Source organism: Acanthisitta chloris, unplaced genomic scaffold (assembly GCF_000695815.1).
Source record: "Acanthisitta chloris isolate BGI_N310 unplaced genomic scaffold, ASM69581v1 scaffold8407, whole genome shotgun sequence".
In the NCBI taxonomy this organism is placed as follows: domain Eukaryota; kingdom Metazoa; phylum Chordata; class Aves; order Passeriformes; family Acanthisittidae; genus Acanthisitta; species Acanthisitta chloris.
The window spans coordinates 10,274-27,168 of NW_008684245.1; the positions used below are offsets into that span (position 1 = coordinate 10,274).

Below are 16,895 nucleotides of genomic sequence, written 5' to 3' on the forward strand. Positions count from 1 at the left end.
AAACCCACACCAAAATATCAATATACCTAAAGGCCTGAACTAACAACTTAGTGCAGAAACTTGGTAGAGATACAGTGACTGAGTTCAAAGGTGAGGAGGAGGCAGAGCATGAGTGTACCATAAGCACAATAAACTATGTAGTTTACCAAAACAACAAGGTGAATGTTTATGTGCTTAACAGCTCTGGTCTTATCCAAAATGATACCAAGATGAAATATGAAGACAGAAGAGCCTTACTTTCCTCCGTTAACTCATGTGCAAATCATTTGGTGCATTACATTCAGCCCGAGACCTAGTACATCTTTTCTTTTTTACTGTGGTGCAAAATTTTAACCAAGTTAAAGACTCTTTGCTTGCTGCTGTAAACCTCTGGTGCAAGAACAGTTTTAAGAGCATCATTTTGCAAGAGCAGCAGATGCATGGTATCCAAGACAGAGCTGAATAAGTGGTGCAGAAGAAGGGTGTGAGTGTTCTTTTCAGGCTTCAAAAGGCACCTTGATCTTTACCTCATTTTTATCTTCTTTGCCACAAACCAAAGCATGAAGCATAATCGCTTTATTTTTGTGCCAGTGTTGGGAGGAAAACTTAGCATGACACTGTTACACACAGTTATTTGTGAACACAAAAATTTGATTTTGACTGAGGGTCAGTCACTGTTGATCATTTATTATTTCCATTGATCCATCATGGACAAGAGCAACATTCTTAACTAATCAATCATTCCACTAAGAGGTGGGATGAAATCCCATCCAGTCATGCCACCAAGAGAAAAAACCATGCACTCTATTTCAATATTTCGAGGGGGGAGATTTAAAAGCTGACTGTTTTTTATTCCAGCATTTAAGAGACAAACACACAGTGAAAATACCCACCCATTGACGTGGGCTGTGTTTTGAATTCTGCCATTACAGGAGAGCATCCATTGGTCCTTCTTAATAAAAGGGAAGCTTTCCCAAAAGAGAAACGACCAGCATCCCAGAGGGAAGCTAGAACCGAGACTGCAGGCAAAATGGATTTCTGGAGAAGTCCTTGTCATGTTTATCGCTTCACATTAATGGAGGCATATTCTGTAAATTCATTTTCTACAGTTAGTTCCCTTCTCTGGCATCTTTCTGCAAAAGCAGAATGATTTAGTGCAGCATATGTGAGGACATCTGTGCTTTCTAGTAAAACTGGGGTGGAAGGAATAACATGATCACTGTGAGGTGCAGTAGGTGCTGTCCTCTGAGCATTCCAGGGAGGGACACTATTGTCATAAATTGCATTGTCCTTCAAGGCCTGCAGTGGGCTAGCCATGGAGCAATGAAGTGAGGAGCTTTCTTCTGAAGCTTGAGTTGTCCCAGCAGCATGGGATGGAGCAGCTTCTGGACTCATGACCTGCAGAAAATAGAACAAGGTACTGCTCTGTGTGTATCTGGTTGTTGCCTGCGCTCCTGCTAAATAAGAGGCATGTAAGATTTTGTTCAATTGCTTTAAACTGCACGGGTGGATTGAATTCACCTGGTCACTGGATTTTATACTGATCTTTGAAATAAAGTTAGAAATCACACCTCTGTCTCCTGCTTTTCTCCATTTCCCTTCTCAGACTCTGTGTTTCCTTGCAAGATGCCATATTAATGCAAAACTGATACAGATTTTGTGAGGGCACTTCCATGCTACTCATAAGGCTTTCCCTTATCAGTTAATGAAATTTTATGTTCACTTCCAAAACCCACACTACCTTTTCCTAATTTCCCCCCATTCTCTCATTTCCTGATCTCTTGCTTCTTATCCTCTTTCTTATTATTTTCCAAATAAATCTTTCTCCTTCTCCAAAATCTGCAAATTCCTCTATAAAGTCATCACTCTCTAAAGAAGTCATTTTCTGTCATGCATTTTTCTAGCCAGTTAGAATATACTACTTTCAAGTTTCTTTCCTCCAACTTGCTGTTTGGGAGCCCTACAACCTGTTTGGTGCCCTCTGATCCCCACCAGCACAATCCCAGTGACTGATAGTGGTCAGCTCTGGTTGCATCTCTTGCATTCTGCCTTCTGGAAGTATTTGCAAGACACATGTGAATTCATGCTAGTCACATATTAAAGTCTTTCTTTCCAGTCACTCTGCAGGTCGATTTTTGTTTTATGCAGACAGTCTGAATCAGATCAGCATAGGTGCTTCAGGTGCCTGAACTATTACTGGAAGAATACTTACAAATTAATATGTTTTAACAGGAAATCAGATGCCTAAAGTACCTTTGTGGCTAAGACCCTTAGTTGCTTCCCTCAACTCAGCCATAATGATATCTCACACCGGGCAGGCCATGCTATCCAGACATGAAGAGGGTCACTGAATCTGTCTCTGATCCCATTCCATGTTTTGTACTACATAAAGATTTGTTCTCGGTATGTGGTTCTGCAGGATATGGGCAAGTTTTAATGATGGAAAAAGTTAAACATACCAGTCTCTCTTGTCTCTGTTTGGTTAATGGAGTTCTCTTCTGCTTTGCTGGGAAAAAGAAATTTAAAAAAACATGTTTCAATAAGTCAGATGTCTTATGGAAGAAGTAATAATTACCACAGAAGTCTTTGCCTTGTTAAGTGGACCTCAGAAAAAACTCATCTATTTCCAAACTGGATTTGGGAATAGCTATCCTGACAAAAGCTAAGCAACACAGAAAGCTGCATTTATAGGATGCGTTTCTGTGTTCCACAGAACTTCTCTGAATACAGGCAGAAAAGTTCCTACTGTACTTACATCTTTCTCTGTGCTCAGTGACCTGGGTGGGGAGAAACAGGCACAGAAAATCCTAAAACAATCCTATGAACAAACATCTTAAATGCTATTGGAAGATAATTTTGTTTTCTAAAATTATTTTAAAATAAGGTATTGTAATAGGCAGATGTAAGAGCACTTAAACTCAGATATGGGAGACTCTAAGTTCCATTCTTGACTTAGGACATGCCACCTGTGTAAGAGTTCCTGTAAGGCAGAAGAGATCAATAGTGTAATTATTTGACAATTTAGAGGGAAATCCAGGCATAGAAAACTTAACTGGATAGAGCTTGACTGCATTTGCACAGCTAAAAATCCTATTCATTTCAATGTGATTATTTGCAAAATGGGAGATCTCTTATAACGTCTGAGATTTTCATTTGTTTTTACTTTACTTCCATTCCTATGTCTCTGGAAGGGAACAATACATGGGGCAAATTAAGGTCTTAAAGATTCAGTATTCTAAACTGACACAGTTGACAAGAAGATCTTAGTAATCAGTTGGGGCAATTCTTAGGGAATTTTCATAGAGCTTTGAATGCAACTTCCATGAAGCTGTGAAAAGGAGAGTAATTAAATGCATACTAGGCAAAGGTCAGGTGGTAAAACTGCTTACCATGGTACCTCTTTAGACACCAAAACACACATCCAATGATGAATGGGCAACATAGACCCACAGATGCTGAAGCATAAATAATGTGCAATATCTTGGAGTTTCCAGACTCTTGAGACTCTTCTGAGATGCTAGTAGTATCTAAAATGGCATTAGCATTTATTAGCATAGAGAAATATTCAACTGACTTTTTATTCCTTTTTCTCTTTCTTTAGTATTAGGTCTTTCTGCTGCAAGTGGCTTCTTAATGCACTCAAATATGCTGTAACTTAGTGCAGCATGTCATGAGATAACCTTAGCTCCATGGGCACTCCACAAAGTATGAAGATATTGGAAGGAAAAGTGCACAGGAAAGTGTAATTGATGAAAAATGCATGACAGAAACAAAGAAAAGGTCAGAATTAGAGGAATTATTTGAAATTCAATAAATTGGAATTGTGAATTGTAGCTAACTGTGCATAAAGTGGTGGTATAGCATGATTCTAACGCTTTGTAAGTATAAGCTGTATATCACTGGCATATTAAAGAGTGTGCCAGAAGTGTAGTGTATAGCATCAGGATGTAATTTAATTGACTTTGACCCCTTTATGCTGAATGCTGGACAGTCCTAGCCTTGAAAACTATGACCCTTGAGAGATTATATTTTGCTCGAGCAGAAAGAAAGCAATTGTAGTCTAAAGTTAAAAATTGTCTTGACTTCGCAAAGCACTCTAACCAGAAATGCATAGCAATACAGATTAGTTCCTTTCTCTTAAAGAGGAAATAAGAATCAGAACTTACTTTCTGGTGAAACTGTGATGAAGGTTGAAGACTCCTCTGAAAGAGAAAAGTAAGACAGGGAAGTGAAACAGCAACCTGACATTTTGCACAAATGGCATCACGTAAAGAGAAGGATGTTTTGGAGAAGGAGGAATGGTGTTTTTGCCTCCTTCTGCCAACAGAGCAATTCTAACTTTCAGGTCTCTCTGTCGTACAAACAAATAGACATGTTTCAAAGGGAATGTGTATCATGAGCTGGGCATATACTATGTTTACTAGCATGTTACAGCCATAAATTTTTGTGTTGCTCCCTCTGGTGCAGCATTAAACAAGGTTTTAAAGTTCAGTAACTTACCAAGAGAGGAACAGGCAACAGAACAACCTTACAACTCACTGCCCGGGGTCATTAGGATGCTGTGACCACACAGGTAACTTTCTGCCTGCAGAACAACATTGAGGAGGGCAGATGTGGCTTGTCATAATCTAGACTCGGCATGCCAACTGCCTAAGTTAATGAGAAGACTTCACTTGCCCTTTAGATCATTTAAAGCTATTGTAATATTTCCTGCTCTTGAACTTGTTGGGGTATAAAATTATACTTTGTTTGTTGCAAGAGAGACCATTCTCAACAAGACACTCAAATGGCTTAGTCCTCTTCATGTTGTGCAGCCTCCTCAACTGCTACTGCATGACCATTTGCACCCTGTCTAGTCTGTGTGATGTATAACCAGGCTGTTCTCCCACATGCTGTTTTTGTTCCAACTGACATTTTTTTATTAGCAAATAATCTGCTAAGGGCTGTTTGGTATTGGCATCTCTGTGTTTCTCTTCCAGATCCTCCTGTTATTTCTTTATTTCCATGCTACCAAGAGTCAGGATAGAATCATGAAGGAGGTGGCAAGTACCAGTACAAATGTGCTGCCAGTTAAATATGCCAGGAGAAGCCATCATCCATCATGCATGAGTTTTTTTCTAAGTGGCATGCTTTTGTTTAAAAAGGCTCTTTCAGAATACAGGGGTCTCACCTTCAACAGTAATGTATATTCCATGGCTCTCAATGGAAAAGTTGTCCACATTTGCCTGACAGCGATACAGTCCTCTATTATATAGAACAACTGGGGAAAACTCCAGAGTAAACACAGTAGACTTCCATTCTTCTTTGCCCTCCTTCAGCTGCACACATGTATCCATCTCCAACTTGCACCACCTCATGCGTGGCTTTCTCTTGCAGTAACGAACTGGACACTCTATAGTCAAACTGGTCCCAACAGCAGCTTTGTACTGGGAGTGTCTTTTAATGTGAATTTCAGGAAAACAACCTGTGTCATTAAATCCTGGAAGAAAAGCACAACACAAATCATGGTGTTGGGGGTCTGCTATATACTCCCCATAACACTAATCACAGTTTCTTTTCTCTGTTATTACTCAAGACTTCCCTTGTCTACTTGCAGCAGATCTGTTCTCTATATGGGACTGTGATAGCAGATAACATCAAGGCTATTGGTGCTTTCATTTTTAGGAAGATTATTAAATGTACTTCCTCCCTCTGATATGAACTTTCCCTTTTTTTTCCCCTATGTCTTAGTCAAGTTAGAAATGTAGTAGTTCAGAAAGAAAATACGCAAAATAAACATTGCAAATCTTCCTGTGTCACCCTTCTCCCAGACCTTATCTATTACTTTTAGGTTTCATTCAGATTATTTACTTCACAACTGTTGTTAACTTGCAGAAGTAAAGGCTTTTCTTTGGTAGATATTGTAATATTGGAAAGAATTATATTTCATGCAAATATACCTTATCTATATATTTAAAATTTGGTTACATTTTGTTACATTTTTTTTAGTTCACAACTACCACAAGCTGTGGTACATCACTTTAACTCTGGGTCTTGGTATTGCACGTCCTGACCCTTTATTAAAGATTCATATTTCTTGTGGTGCTTTATCTGTCTGGTTAATTCAAAGTAACAAAAACTATGTGATACCCATGTGCTTCCTACTGCCCTACCTTCACTTAAAGTACAGTGCTTATGCACTGAAGAGAGTGATTACTCTTAAGTATATCTGTCTCTGAAATATATTTGCATCTTAGAAATCTTAAATATAACTGTATCTTCTGGTTAATAGAGAGGATTAGAAAAAATGGCAAAATATGTTGAAGGCAAGTTTTGTGGGGAGAAGAAGTGTGTAGGGGAGAACAGTGCAGTGTGGGGAGCAGAGCAATCAGCAGCCAGTGTTGTTTCAAGGGACAAAGCCTCTGGGCCCCCATGCAGCCAGTGCACATAACTGCAATACCAAATATCTGGATAATATATTCAAGAGCTTGGGATGGTCAGATTAACAGTTTTTATTTATGACCTCTACTTTGTCTTTTCTCTACAAGTCTCAGACTGCTCCACATCGTAAATAAGTTGTAGAGCACTCAGTAATACTGAGTTTAGATCATGTGTGTTTGTAGCCTTCATCACAGCATAACTATTGCTTTGCTGCTGATTTCTCAGTTTGCTCTCTTGAAGGTGGCTTTGGAAATGGGCATCTAGAAATCAGGTAGCACTCATCTGCCTGTAAACTTCTATCTTGAATATTGTTCTCATTCTGCCCTATCAAATGTACCTGAACTTGCCAGATAACAAGGAGGAGGTTATTCACTGTAAGGCTTATTTATAGCCACTGCAAGAAATTGTGTCTTCTGATATATCTCTACCATGTGTAATATTGAAACTCATCTGCTCATGTGGCATCCTGGAAAGTTTCTGCTTTGAGGGGTCCAAATCTGAAGTAATCCTTGGATACCAACTTTTCCTTAGTCAGGATGGTTTTAAATGAGGACTGAAGTGGGGTGAATAGAATGGCAAAAAGAAACTTAGACAAGGACTCTAGAATTGGTCCTTGTGGAATGGGCAAAGGGAGGAAATTTGGATAATTTGGATGGAGATGAGAAAATTAATGAGGAGGACAACAGTTCTGGGTACAAACAATATCTTTTTACTAACAAAAACATTTGGATAAAAACCAAGGGGAAGTAGGAGCCTGAATTCATTCAATGTCCCTAAGAAGAGAAGGAATGAAGCAGCAGAATAAAAATAGATGTGTTCGTCAAAGAAAGCTTGAGTAAGTTTGGAGACCTGGGAGGTATGAACTCCTCAGATGTAAAGACAAAGGAAAAGGACATAACTGAACTAGTGGTCTATCCAGTAAATGATGAGAGTATAAGCACTCAGCATCAACACTATAGCAGTGCAGCAAAAGACTACCTTGGCCAAATCATGAGCAAACTTTTCACTGAAGCAAGAGGAAAGCCTCTAAAAGCATAAGGAAGGACAGGTTATAAAGGAAGGGCATAAAAGAATTGAGCAACATTGGAAAAGTCACGGCAGACAATGAAATGCTCTTATGAAAACACATCAAGTGTCAATATACTGATTGTAAAACTAAGAAAATAATAGCACACTAGTTAGTGGAGACATAAAGCTATCACTAGATTACCCTCAGTAAATCAGATTTAACAGAAAAATTGGAGAAATTATTTGTAAAATGGCAGGCTTAGTTCAAGAAGATATACAGGGGGCATGTGGTAAGCTTTGTGTTCTGCCAAGAACTGGTAATTGCACCTAGGTCTTGTCCAGTGTTTTGCACTGCTCTTCAAGAAAGAAGTAATGCAACGCTTGGAGTCTCTCCAAGTTGGAAAGAAACCAGTAAGCACCATGATTATGACAAGAAGGCCACAAAGGAAAGCTTTAAATTCTTGTGGTTGTTTGACTTAAAGAAAAGCAATGACAGGAAAAGACATAATAAAATCATTTAGAGATATAAAAGAAAAAAAATAATCTGATTTTTTCATGTTTCTGTTAGGTATGGGGAGAAATAGCAGGCTAAAAAGTGAAGAAAAAGACTAGTTTGAAAAACTTCCTAACCATGAAAATAGTAATACTGGAACTGATTTCTCTGGAAGTTTGTAAAGTTTGAATCATTGGCAGACCTGAGGACTAGCCTACACAAACATACAGATCTATATACATATACATATATATATATGAATTTACATTCTAAACTGTAGACAGGTTCATGGACATCAGATCCATAAATGGATACTGAAAGGACTTGGAAAGATGCATGTGCTGATGTCCCCAATGCAACTGTTCTACTTTTCCCAATGCAACTGTCCCATTGCTGGGGGGACAGGAAAAGTCACAGTATGGCCACAGAAAGTGCTCTTCTGCTCTTGTGCTCCCCCCTTAACAGCATTTCTTCTTGCTGCTGCCTGAGACAGAGCACTGGTCTCAGGCAGTATGGCATTACTTAAATGGTCTCCACTGATGCACAAAATGTGCTCTTGATCTGCTTTCTGCTACAGCATTGTTTCAATAGTAGCTCCTGATTATAACTAAATATGTGGTGCACAGGTCCTTCTCCTAAGGACTATCCATTGGGATGCACTTGCATAAGCAATATATTTAGTATAACATTTACCATATTGTATGATATTTAAAGTGAATAAAAGAATTAAATGTAGCATTTAATATATTAAATATATATAATATTGGGGGATTATTGCAATGTATATGATATAGCACGTGTATTGCAGTATCAATAGCTTTAACATGCAGAGCATGGCCATGTTCACAAGGTAGTATTTAGGTGTAAAGTCAGCATTCCCTGCCTATACATCTAGTCCCTTCTCTGCATCCCTGAAGAAGATAATGCTGAAAGACATATTTTAGTTATGAAGTAGGATCACTTCTCTTTCACTTAGACTCATCTATCTCTGATTAAAAGTAAGTATGATTTGATTAAAAGAAAGTATGATTTGGTTTCACGCAAGTAGGTCAGATCTACTTTGGCTGTACCACATTAGTAGCACATGGTTATCACTAGTCTGAAAATGGAAACTAAAAGCTCAAATTAGAGAGTAAAGATTTCAGATATTTAAGCAGTGATTGCCATGGAAGATAATGCTTCAGGAAGTATCTATAAAGCTCAGATTGGGCCCTGATAGCAGCCTTCTTTCTGACATAATCCTGTGTAACAGACATTTCCAGAAGGATGTGTAAGTCTCTGCAGAACAGATATTTTCTGATGTCTTTCATTTAATCATTTTCTCATAAAGTTTTGCCTTATAAAAAAATTCTCTTTTGGAAAAACAAACAAAAAACAACCAACCAACCAAAACAGAACCCAAATACCCCTGCTCCCCCCTGACAAAAGAAAAAAAAGTCCTAAAACATTCATAGGAGGTCCAAAAAGTCTCAATTTCAGTTTTAAAACAGATTGCAGTCACACTCTCTCATTCAGCATCATTATTAACCAGGGAGAGGGACAGGAGCTGTTGTACCTCTTTCATTCTTATCTTTTTGCAGAGCAAGGATGTCATGTTCCTCTTAATTTCGAAGCACCTGGTGCTTTTACATGCAGGTATACCTCACTACCTACTGTAACTTTTGGAAGCATCACCCGACCATCACTGAGGAAATTCTGTGCATCCAGCAGCATTCACTTGGGACAAGACTACTCATTCTCATGAATTCCAATGGACATTAGTTGTGTAGGTAGTTGGAAAGTGTCTTATCAATATTACATATTGCTCTAAAGAAATGTTTGTCTTGCACTGGTCAGTCTAACTTAGAATAAAGCTCAGAGGCAGAATCTCCCAGAGTGAGGGAACTGGGGTGATACTGGTTGCACAGAGGGTTTTGTATTACCCTCCAGCCACATCCTTAGTGGGTATATAGAAATTTCCTGAGCAGAAACCTCATTGAGGTCTTGATGTACTTCAAGGGTAGTTTTTGTGCGGCCCTTGCCCTGTAGGTGAAAGGCATAAGCAGTTCAAGTTTTATATGGTTTCACTGATGTCACAATGAGAAAATCCCATCCCTAGAACATCCTGCATTAGTATCAATTAAGTCATAAGGAGCTATTTCACTGCTAACAAAGGATTTAGTTGCTTGCAATTTATTCTTTGGGGTTTTTGAAGTTTCACTGGCATTGGTATCACTTGTTCTACTTTTCCTTATATAGTATATTTTGAAGAGTGTTCAGATAAAATCTTCCAGTAAGTGAGCTTGAATAGTGTTTCTCCTTTTTTCCCAAGGGCATATACAAACATGTGCCACAGTTTTGTTCTTTCATCTTCTTGTGGTGATCATTCACTTACTAGTATAATTCTAATATAATCAAGTCTGGTTAAATTCTGTTCCCAGGACAAAATTTCCTGCCATTGAGTTGGCCTGATTCCAAGATCCTTGCTTTCTCCAAGAAGTTACCTATGGAATATGCCATTGAGCTTTCGACAACTGCATGTAGGAAGAGTTTGTACTGCACTTGGTACCCAGTCCAACAGTGTCACTGCCTGCTCAGGATTTCTGAGGACAAGAGCCCTACTGTCCCACTGATCCTTGGAGGCACTTTCAGATAGACATTTGCAATACAGCATTACACACACACCTGCTGGCTCTTAGCCTTTATTTCTGATTGCTGATGCAGGTGATTGTGTTTGGCTGTCAATTAACCCAGCACACAAATCCTCTTCCTCTTTTCTCTTAAAATAAGCGAGGGTTAAGACTACTGTGCTTCACGTGGCCTTCCATTTTTCTTGAGTTTACAGTGCATTTTGCTTTCTTCCAGGACAGCTACAGTGTTCATAGAAAAAAAAATAGCTTGCTGAAACTTCATTTAATTTTCTTAGTTATAATTTCTGGATCCCTTGGAAAAAGCCTGTGGATGCCAGGTAAACACCATTATTTTACTCTGTGATTTTATTTGTTTATAATATTTTTCCCCAATGTCTACTAGAGCAATCTTTCAACCTTACTAATGAGCTCTTCAAGCTACAACTTTCATTTCAGTGTGTTTGACAAGTTGTAGACTGTCTTCAGAGCCTGCAAAAGGGCCTTCCTTTCTAATTCTTAAACCAATCAGACTTTAAGCTGACATTTGGTATTTTTTAACTGTTATGAGACAATGCTTGGAGCACAAAAATGACCATAATTGCTTTTTCATGTTTCTGTGGCTTGTTAATGGCTGATGGCTGAATGACTTGGGCTTTGAGTTTTCAAATTTTTGCTAGGAAGAAACCTAGTCCTTGGTAAATTTTGTTGTACCATCTAGAATAATATCATCAGAAGAGACAAGTGAGTAAGAGTTAAACATTTTTCTCAGGCTTTGTGAAATTCTTAGTTTCAATTATTTTGCACTTAAATAACTCCAGATCTGAACTAGAGAAAGCCTTTTCTTATAATCCAGATTTTTTTTTCTCTTGCAATTAAATGTGGGAATTCATAATGAACATGCCCTGAAATCTCTAACTTTTCCTCTGTTCCGAATCACATCTCACTTAGCAATAAACTTTATGTGGATAAAAACCCAACATGTTTGGGACATATTTAATATATAATCACGTATTTAAGGGAAATTTTAAAATTTATTTCACAGATTTCCTGTAAAGGCTATTTAGCAGGAATAGGTTTTGGTGAAGATTTAGGATTAAATAACAATATAACCCACAATGTTCTAGAGAATGTATGATTTTATTTTTTTTAACAGAAAAAATCAATACACCTGATAGTGAGATAGAACTTCTTCTGTTCATTAGTTGTCATTAGAGTGACAACGCAAAATAATCTTCAGTTAATGAATGAGGACACACATGGCTTGATGTACTTTTCCTTTAACAGTGTATCTTAACTTTTTTTCTATCTGCTGCCTGCTGTGGCTTATGAGAAGTCAATGGTAGAGACAATGTCTGCCAATTATGAGCTTTTTGAGATAAATTTAATTGCCCTTTCTGTAACACTGTTATGAACTGAATCCAGTTATGAGATTTTACACTGAGTCTCAAGTTTTTGTTGTCGCAGCTGTGGATGGTCATGATGAGGATCTGAACGTGAAGTTTTCAGGAGGGGAAAAGAATCTGTAACCAACTGAAGCTTTACATACCAGCTTCAAACTTAAACTCCTCAATAAGATTCAGATTGACTAAAAGCACATTTTCTTTTAAACCACTTGAGTGTGTTTCTGAACAGGCTGCAGTGAACTAGGCTGTGCTGCACCAAGAATTAATTTGCACAACTAAAGAAAATCTTCTGCCAGGATAATGATTTCAAAAGAAAGCACATATTCCACAACTTGTACAACAGGAAAATACTTGTGACAATACTTTCATATATAAAAAACAATTTAAATTTTTTCTCTCTTTCTATATGTTCTAGAAAACAGTCATGACATGACTCATTAAGTAAACAAAAGAGTTTTAATGGAGATGGCTTTCCATTTACCTAATGCAACCCATTAATAGAAAAAGAATAGCTAAAATTGAACCTTTTAATCTTTAAATTATAAATGTGGCATTTACACCTGGTCATCTAAGAGCTCAAAACAATTCCAGTAAACTAGGTCTTATTAATGGAAATGTATAAGCTATTTGTTTCCAAATTTTTTTCTCTTTGGCTTTTTTTCTCTCTCCTCTCTTTGAGAAAAAAAAAACAAACAAGGGATGTGATATACAAGTCATGTATCATTCCCTGAGGCAGATAATGGTCAATTATTCATGAAGAATAAAAGTCTACAGTTTGTTTTTGAATCCTACATTTGTGTCTGTCTGTGAACACAGTGAAGCACTAGTAATGTGGTAAACATAGGCCCAATATTTTGGAAAGTTTCTGGTTAGGGTCATAGCACAAAACTACACCAGAAAGTGCATTGATTTGTTGGGGTTTCACATTTAACACTGACATCTTCATTACTTTGTTGATTTTAACAACAAATAAGGAAGTGGGCTCTGAGGAGAACTCATGGAAATATATATTGCCTTCTTGAATTTAGGTGAGGTGTATTTGGAAAGAGAAGTGCTTCAGAAGATGTATTAAGCTATACCTGGATAAGCCTTTTTCAGATCTCCGCTTGCTTCAGAGAAGGCTTTTCAAGGAGTGATGTAAAATTTTATTTTATAAATTTTACATATTTATATCACAATTTTGATTTTTCAAATCATGTAATTTGGCAACTAGAAATTGAATTTTTAGTCCTTTCACTTATTTTTTATATTTTAAAGACACAGTAATGTATTTCTGTTCAGTTGGTGTACAATGAACTGTTTTCTGGGGTTCTTGGTTTTCTACTGTGTTTGGTTTTGTTTTCTGCTTGCTGGTGTAGCTGACAGAGTTGCATCACTTTATAACAATTCCCTGATGAATGCTGTGTAAGTGCAGAAAGCATGCTTTGATATTTTGATGACTGAATCTTGAAGATGGAACTTTTCTGTTTAGCTGAATGTTAGCATGTGCAGACCATCCCACAAGCAGGTCTAACAACAAGGTGTGACTTGAGCTAAGAACCATGCCCACCATTTGTGGGCACGTACTTTGTTCCTGGATGGGATTCTTGGAGCAAGGAGAGGCTTGCTGCATTTTATTTTCACTAGGATGAAACACTTAGCTCACTTTTGTATGCTGCCCAGACAGCAAGAACCGCTTTTTGTGAGACTGGATGGGAACAACCAGTTCTTTGGTGTTACCAAGGAAATAGGGTGTAACTGGGCTAAAATCATAGGGGTGTGGGGGCAGAAGGTCTTTCAGCTTGTGACCTAGCAGCACCAAGCTTGCTTTTCCTTTCCTAATTTAGAAAACATTTGCTGGTTATTGACTTGTATATGATATCTGGGTAGTCAACTTTGTTTCTGGTAGGAGTAAGGGAAACTTTGGATAGATTTGGAATATACAGAGCCCGAATAAATTGGCTTCAATTTTCAGCTTATTTAAACCAAAATAAAACCCAAACAAGTTTGGAAAAAACTTGGGTAAAATGCAAATACATTAAAAAACCCACAAACATTTACATTATGGTTCTGTAGAGACTGACTTGCAAAACTTTTCTCTGTAATGCTTCTATAAAACATTATTTTTATATTTGTAGTAACACAGGCATACAGAAGGAAATAGTAGTGTTCTTGGAGGATTCCAAGTAGTTCTGATTTAGATCTAAGAATAAAACCTAGTAAAGTGTGTAAAAAACCCCAAACCAAAACAAACAACACCCTCCCCTCCCCCCGTGTAAACAAGATTCATGCAATAAGCAGTGTAACAGAAATTGCATTGTATTTTAAAAACAGTAAGTAGAAACCTGGCAGATGAGTATAGAGGCTTTGTCCATGTATGAATGAACTATACTGGACAATGCAGAGAGCTGATTATGTGAGGGACTAATAAGAAGCAGACTTAATAGAGCAAACAAAAGCAGCAGTTAACTTCTAGAAGAAAAGATCTTTCTGTTTAGGGTATAAAGAAGGTTATCAGATCCAGATAAAACCCCTTCAAAAGCATGTGAGTTTATTCATTTGAAAAATCAAATGTAAAGCAGTTCAGTAGCTTCCTTGAGCTCAAGATCACAGCCCGATTAAGAAACAGGTGCATCTAACTGACATGGCAATTCATGTCTCTTAACCAAATTCTGGGGTTTCCCTTCCCATGCTCTGAATGCTTGTTTAACCTTTCCTATTAGTATTACTAATGTGTTTTATTCATAGAAAAAAAAGGAGTGTCAAAAGGTGCTGTGGATTTGCAAAGCTAGTCATGCACATCAACTAAGCTTTATATAGCCAATTTAATTTGCTTGTGTCATTTTAGCAGTGCTTTATAGCAAATCTCCTTTTCACCAATTTATCAGTTGATATATCTGAAATGTATGAACAGCAGCTGAACACATCATCCAGCAGCTATTAGTCATTTTGTATAACTGCCATCCATTCAATACTAAGGCTTATGTCTCCTGTATGAGCCATGAAGAACTTGAAATGAAAAATCTCATTAAGCAAAATGAAAATTATATTAGGGGTATATTGGACACAGTGTAGTCCCCACTCACATCAGTCCAAATTTGCAGATCTTCTTATTCAAAACCTGTGCCAATTCAAAGTTGAAACTGGGATGACAATTAGATGGGGTTAAGATAAAGAATTGCAGATACACTTATCTGGTGCTTATTTAACTTATTTAACTGCAAATCAGACCTAGTTCAGAGCTAGTAGGACTCCCAGATTTCAAGCAGGCTGGAATGCTGCCAAACCCTTTGAAGGAAGAGCCTTTGGCCATGATGCAAAATGTATTCGGTCCCCGAGTGCTAGAGTTCTTGTCTAGACAGTTACTGAATATTTCTCAATTATTATCATCCTCTTCAATCAAATTAGGAGTCTCTGATATGGTAATAAAATAAGACTAATTATCTCTAGGGTACATTAAGCACTGCTTTGGTTTCTGGTCTCCACCCACAATGTCTAATAACTACAGACAGGTTAAATTATAAGGCCACATCTTACCGTAAACTTGATAGTTGCTCTGCGCCAGCAATACTAGAAGGATGTGCAGCAATATACTTTTTATCAGCATGACTGGAGAAGCCTTCATTTTCTGGGCATCGTAGAGATGTTCCTGTGGGTTTAAAAAGTGCAGTTCAGATGGCCTCTTGTACCCTGCTATCTTTCCCTGGGGGTGTCTATCTGAGTCGATTCCCTTGCCTAGTTCTTCTGCCAAGGCAGTGCAAAAAGGGGTGGGGAAGCAACAGATCTGCAGAAATTTGATGGGTGACACAGTTGCCTCTTTTGTGTGTGCATGTGTGGTTGAAACTTGAACTGCTTGATCACATCACACCATCTCAGAACTCTGTCATTCAAGGCAAAACATCTTTCCTCCTTCTCTGGCTTCTGGCTCCCCTTTCAGTGCAATGAACGTAGATGTAGATTTATTTTTTTGAAAGATGCTCCTGCAAGTGAGGTTTTGATTTTACAAGCAGCAACATAGTAGTGAGAAAGAATGCACAACAGCATGTTTAAATTGTTCAGTCCTTGTGTACTACTCTAATTCAACATTAACAAATTTAGAAGCTGAACAAATTCACCAAGGCTGGTAGATGTCAGAAACACATCTGAATAATTTCAATTTACATTAGATTCATTTACAACAGTCTGCACTATAAGAGATGATTGTTTCTACTACTTATTCTTAAAATCCTCATCATATAAGGCCAGGTAATTTAGATTTGGATTTTTTTGGTCCCTTTTTCATCATGTCCTTGATAACTTTTTCCCCTAAAAATTTCTAAAACATTGAACCCCTTAGCTGAACCTTCCCAAAAACTTCTGCCAATGTGAAGTTTCTTCATAACGTTAGAACCTAACTGCAGTTGAACAGGAAGTCTGTATATAGCAATTATCACTTCTGCTTATAATGCAAATACAGCAACCCCAAATAGAAACCTGGGAGAAGAATTAATGCAGTTATAATAAAAGCCTATGTTAAAATGGGGAAGTTTAGGCTTGCCAAGAGGGTAGTCAAACACTGGAAGAGGCTTCCTATAAAAGTGGTTGATGGCCCAAACCTGTCCAAGTTTAAGATGCATTTGGACAATGCCCTTAAGAACATGCACTAATTTGTGGTCAGGCACTTGGAATATATGACTGTTATAGGTGCTTTCCAACTGAATATTTCAAGCTCTCTCGACAGAATATATACATGTTATGCTCTAACCAAAATCTGAATTATCAGGATGTTTGGAGAAAATCATGGAACAACTTTCTGAAATTTTGTGTTTGGAAGTGTCTGGTCAAGTATGAGAAGATCAGGAAAACAATACTGCTGTTTGTGAGAAACTGAAAAAGCCTTACAAAAATTGCAATCCAACCTAAATGGAAAGTATTTACGAAAGCAAACTCCATGAGTGTAACTGCACATGCTGCATACCTCCACTCGAGACAAAATACCGCAGCTTGTATTTCTGTAGAGTGAAG

The 16,895-nt window shown here is 37.7% G+C and overlaps 1 protein-coding gene across 1 annotated transcript; it reads right to left on the reverse strand.

Annotated features, from left to right (window-relative positions):
• Window positions 1-1,038: 1,038 nt before the first annotated feature.
• On the reverse strand, window positions 1,039-15,516 carry BTLA (B and T lymphocyte associated). Its single transcript, XM_009079259.1, has 6 exons — window positions 15,429-15,516; window positions 5,150-5,458; window positions 4,146-4,181; window positions 3,369-3,506; window positions 2,439-2,485; window positions 1,039-1,377 (listed from the first exon to the last, which is right to left on the reverse strand). Exons 1-6 carry the CDS (start codon window positions 15,514-15,516, stop codon window positions 1,039-1,041), a joined length of 957 nt encoding a protein of 318 aa, XP_009077507.1.
• Window positions 15,517-16,895: the final 1,379 nt, after the last annotated feature.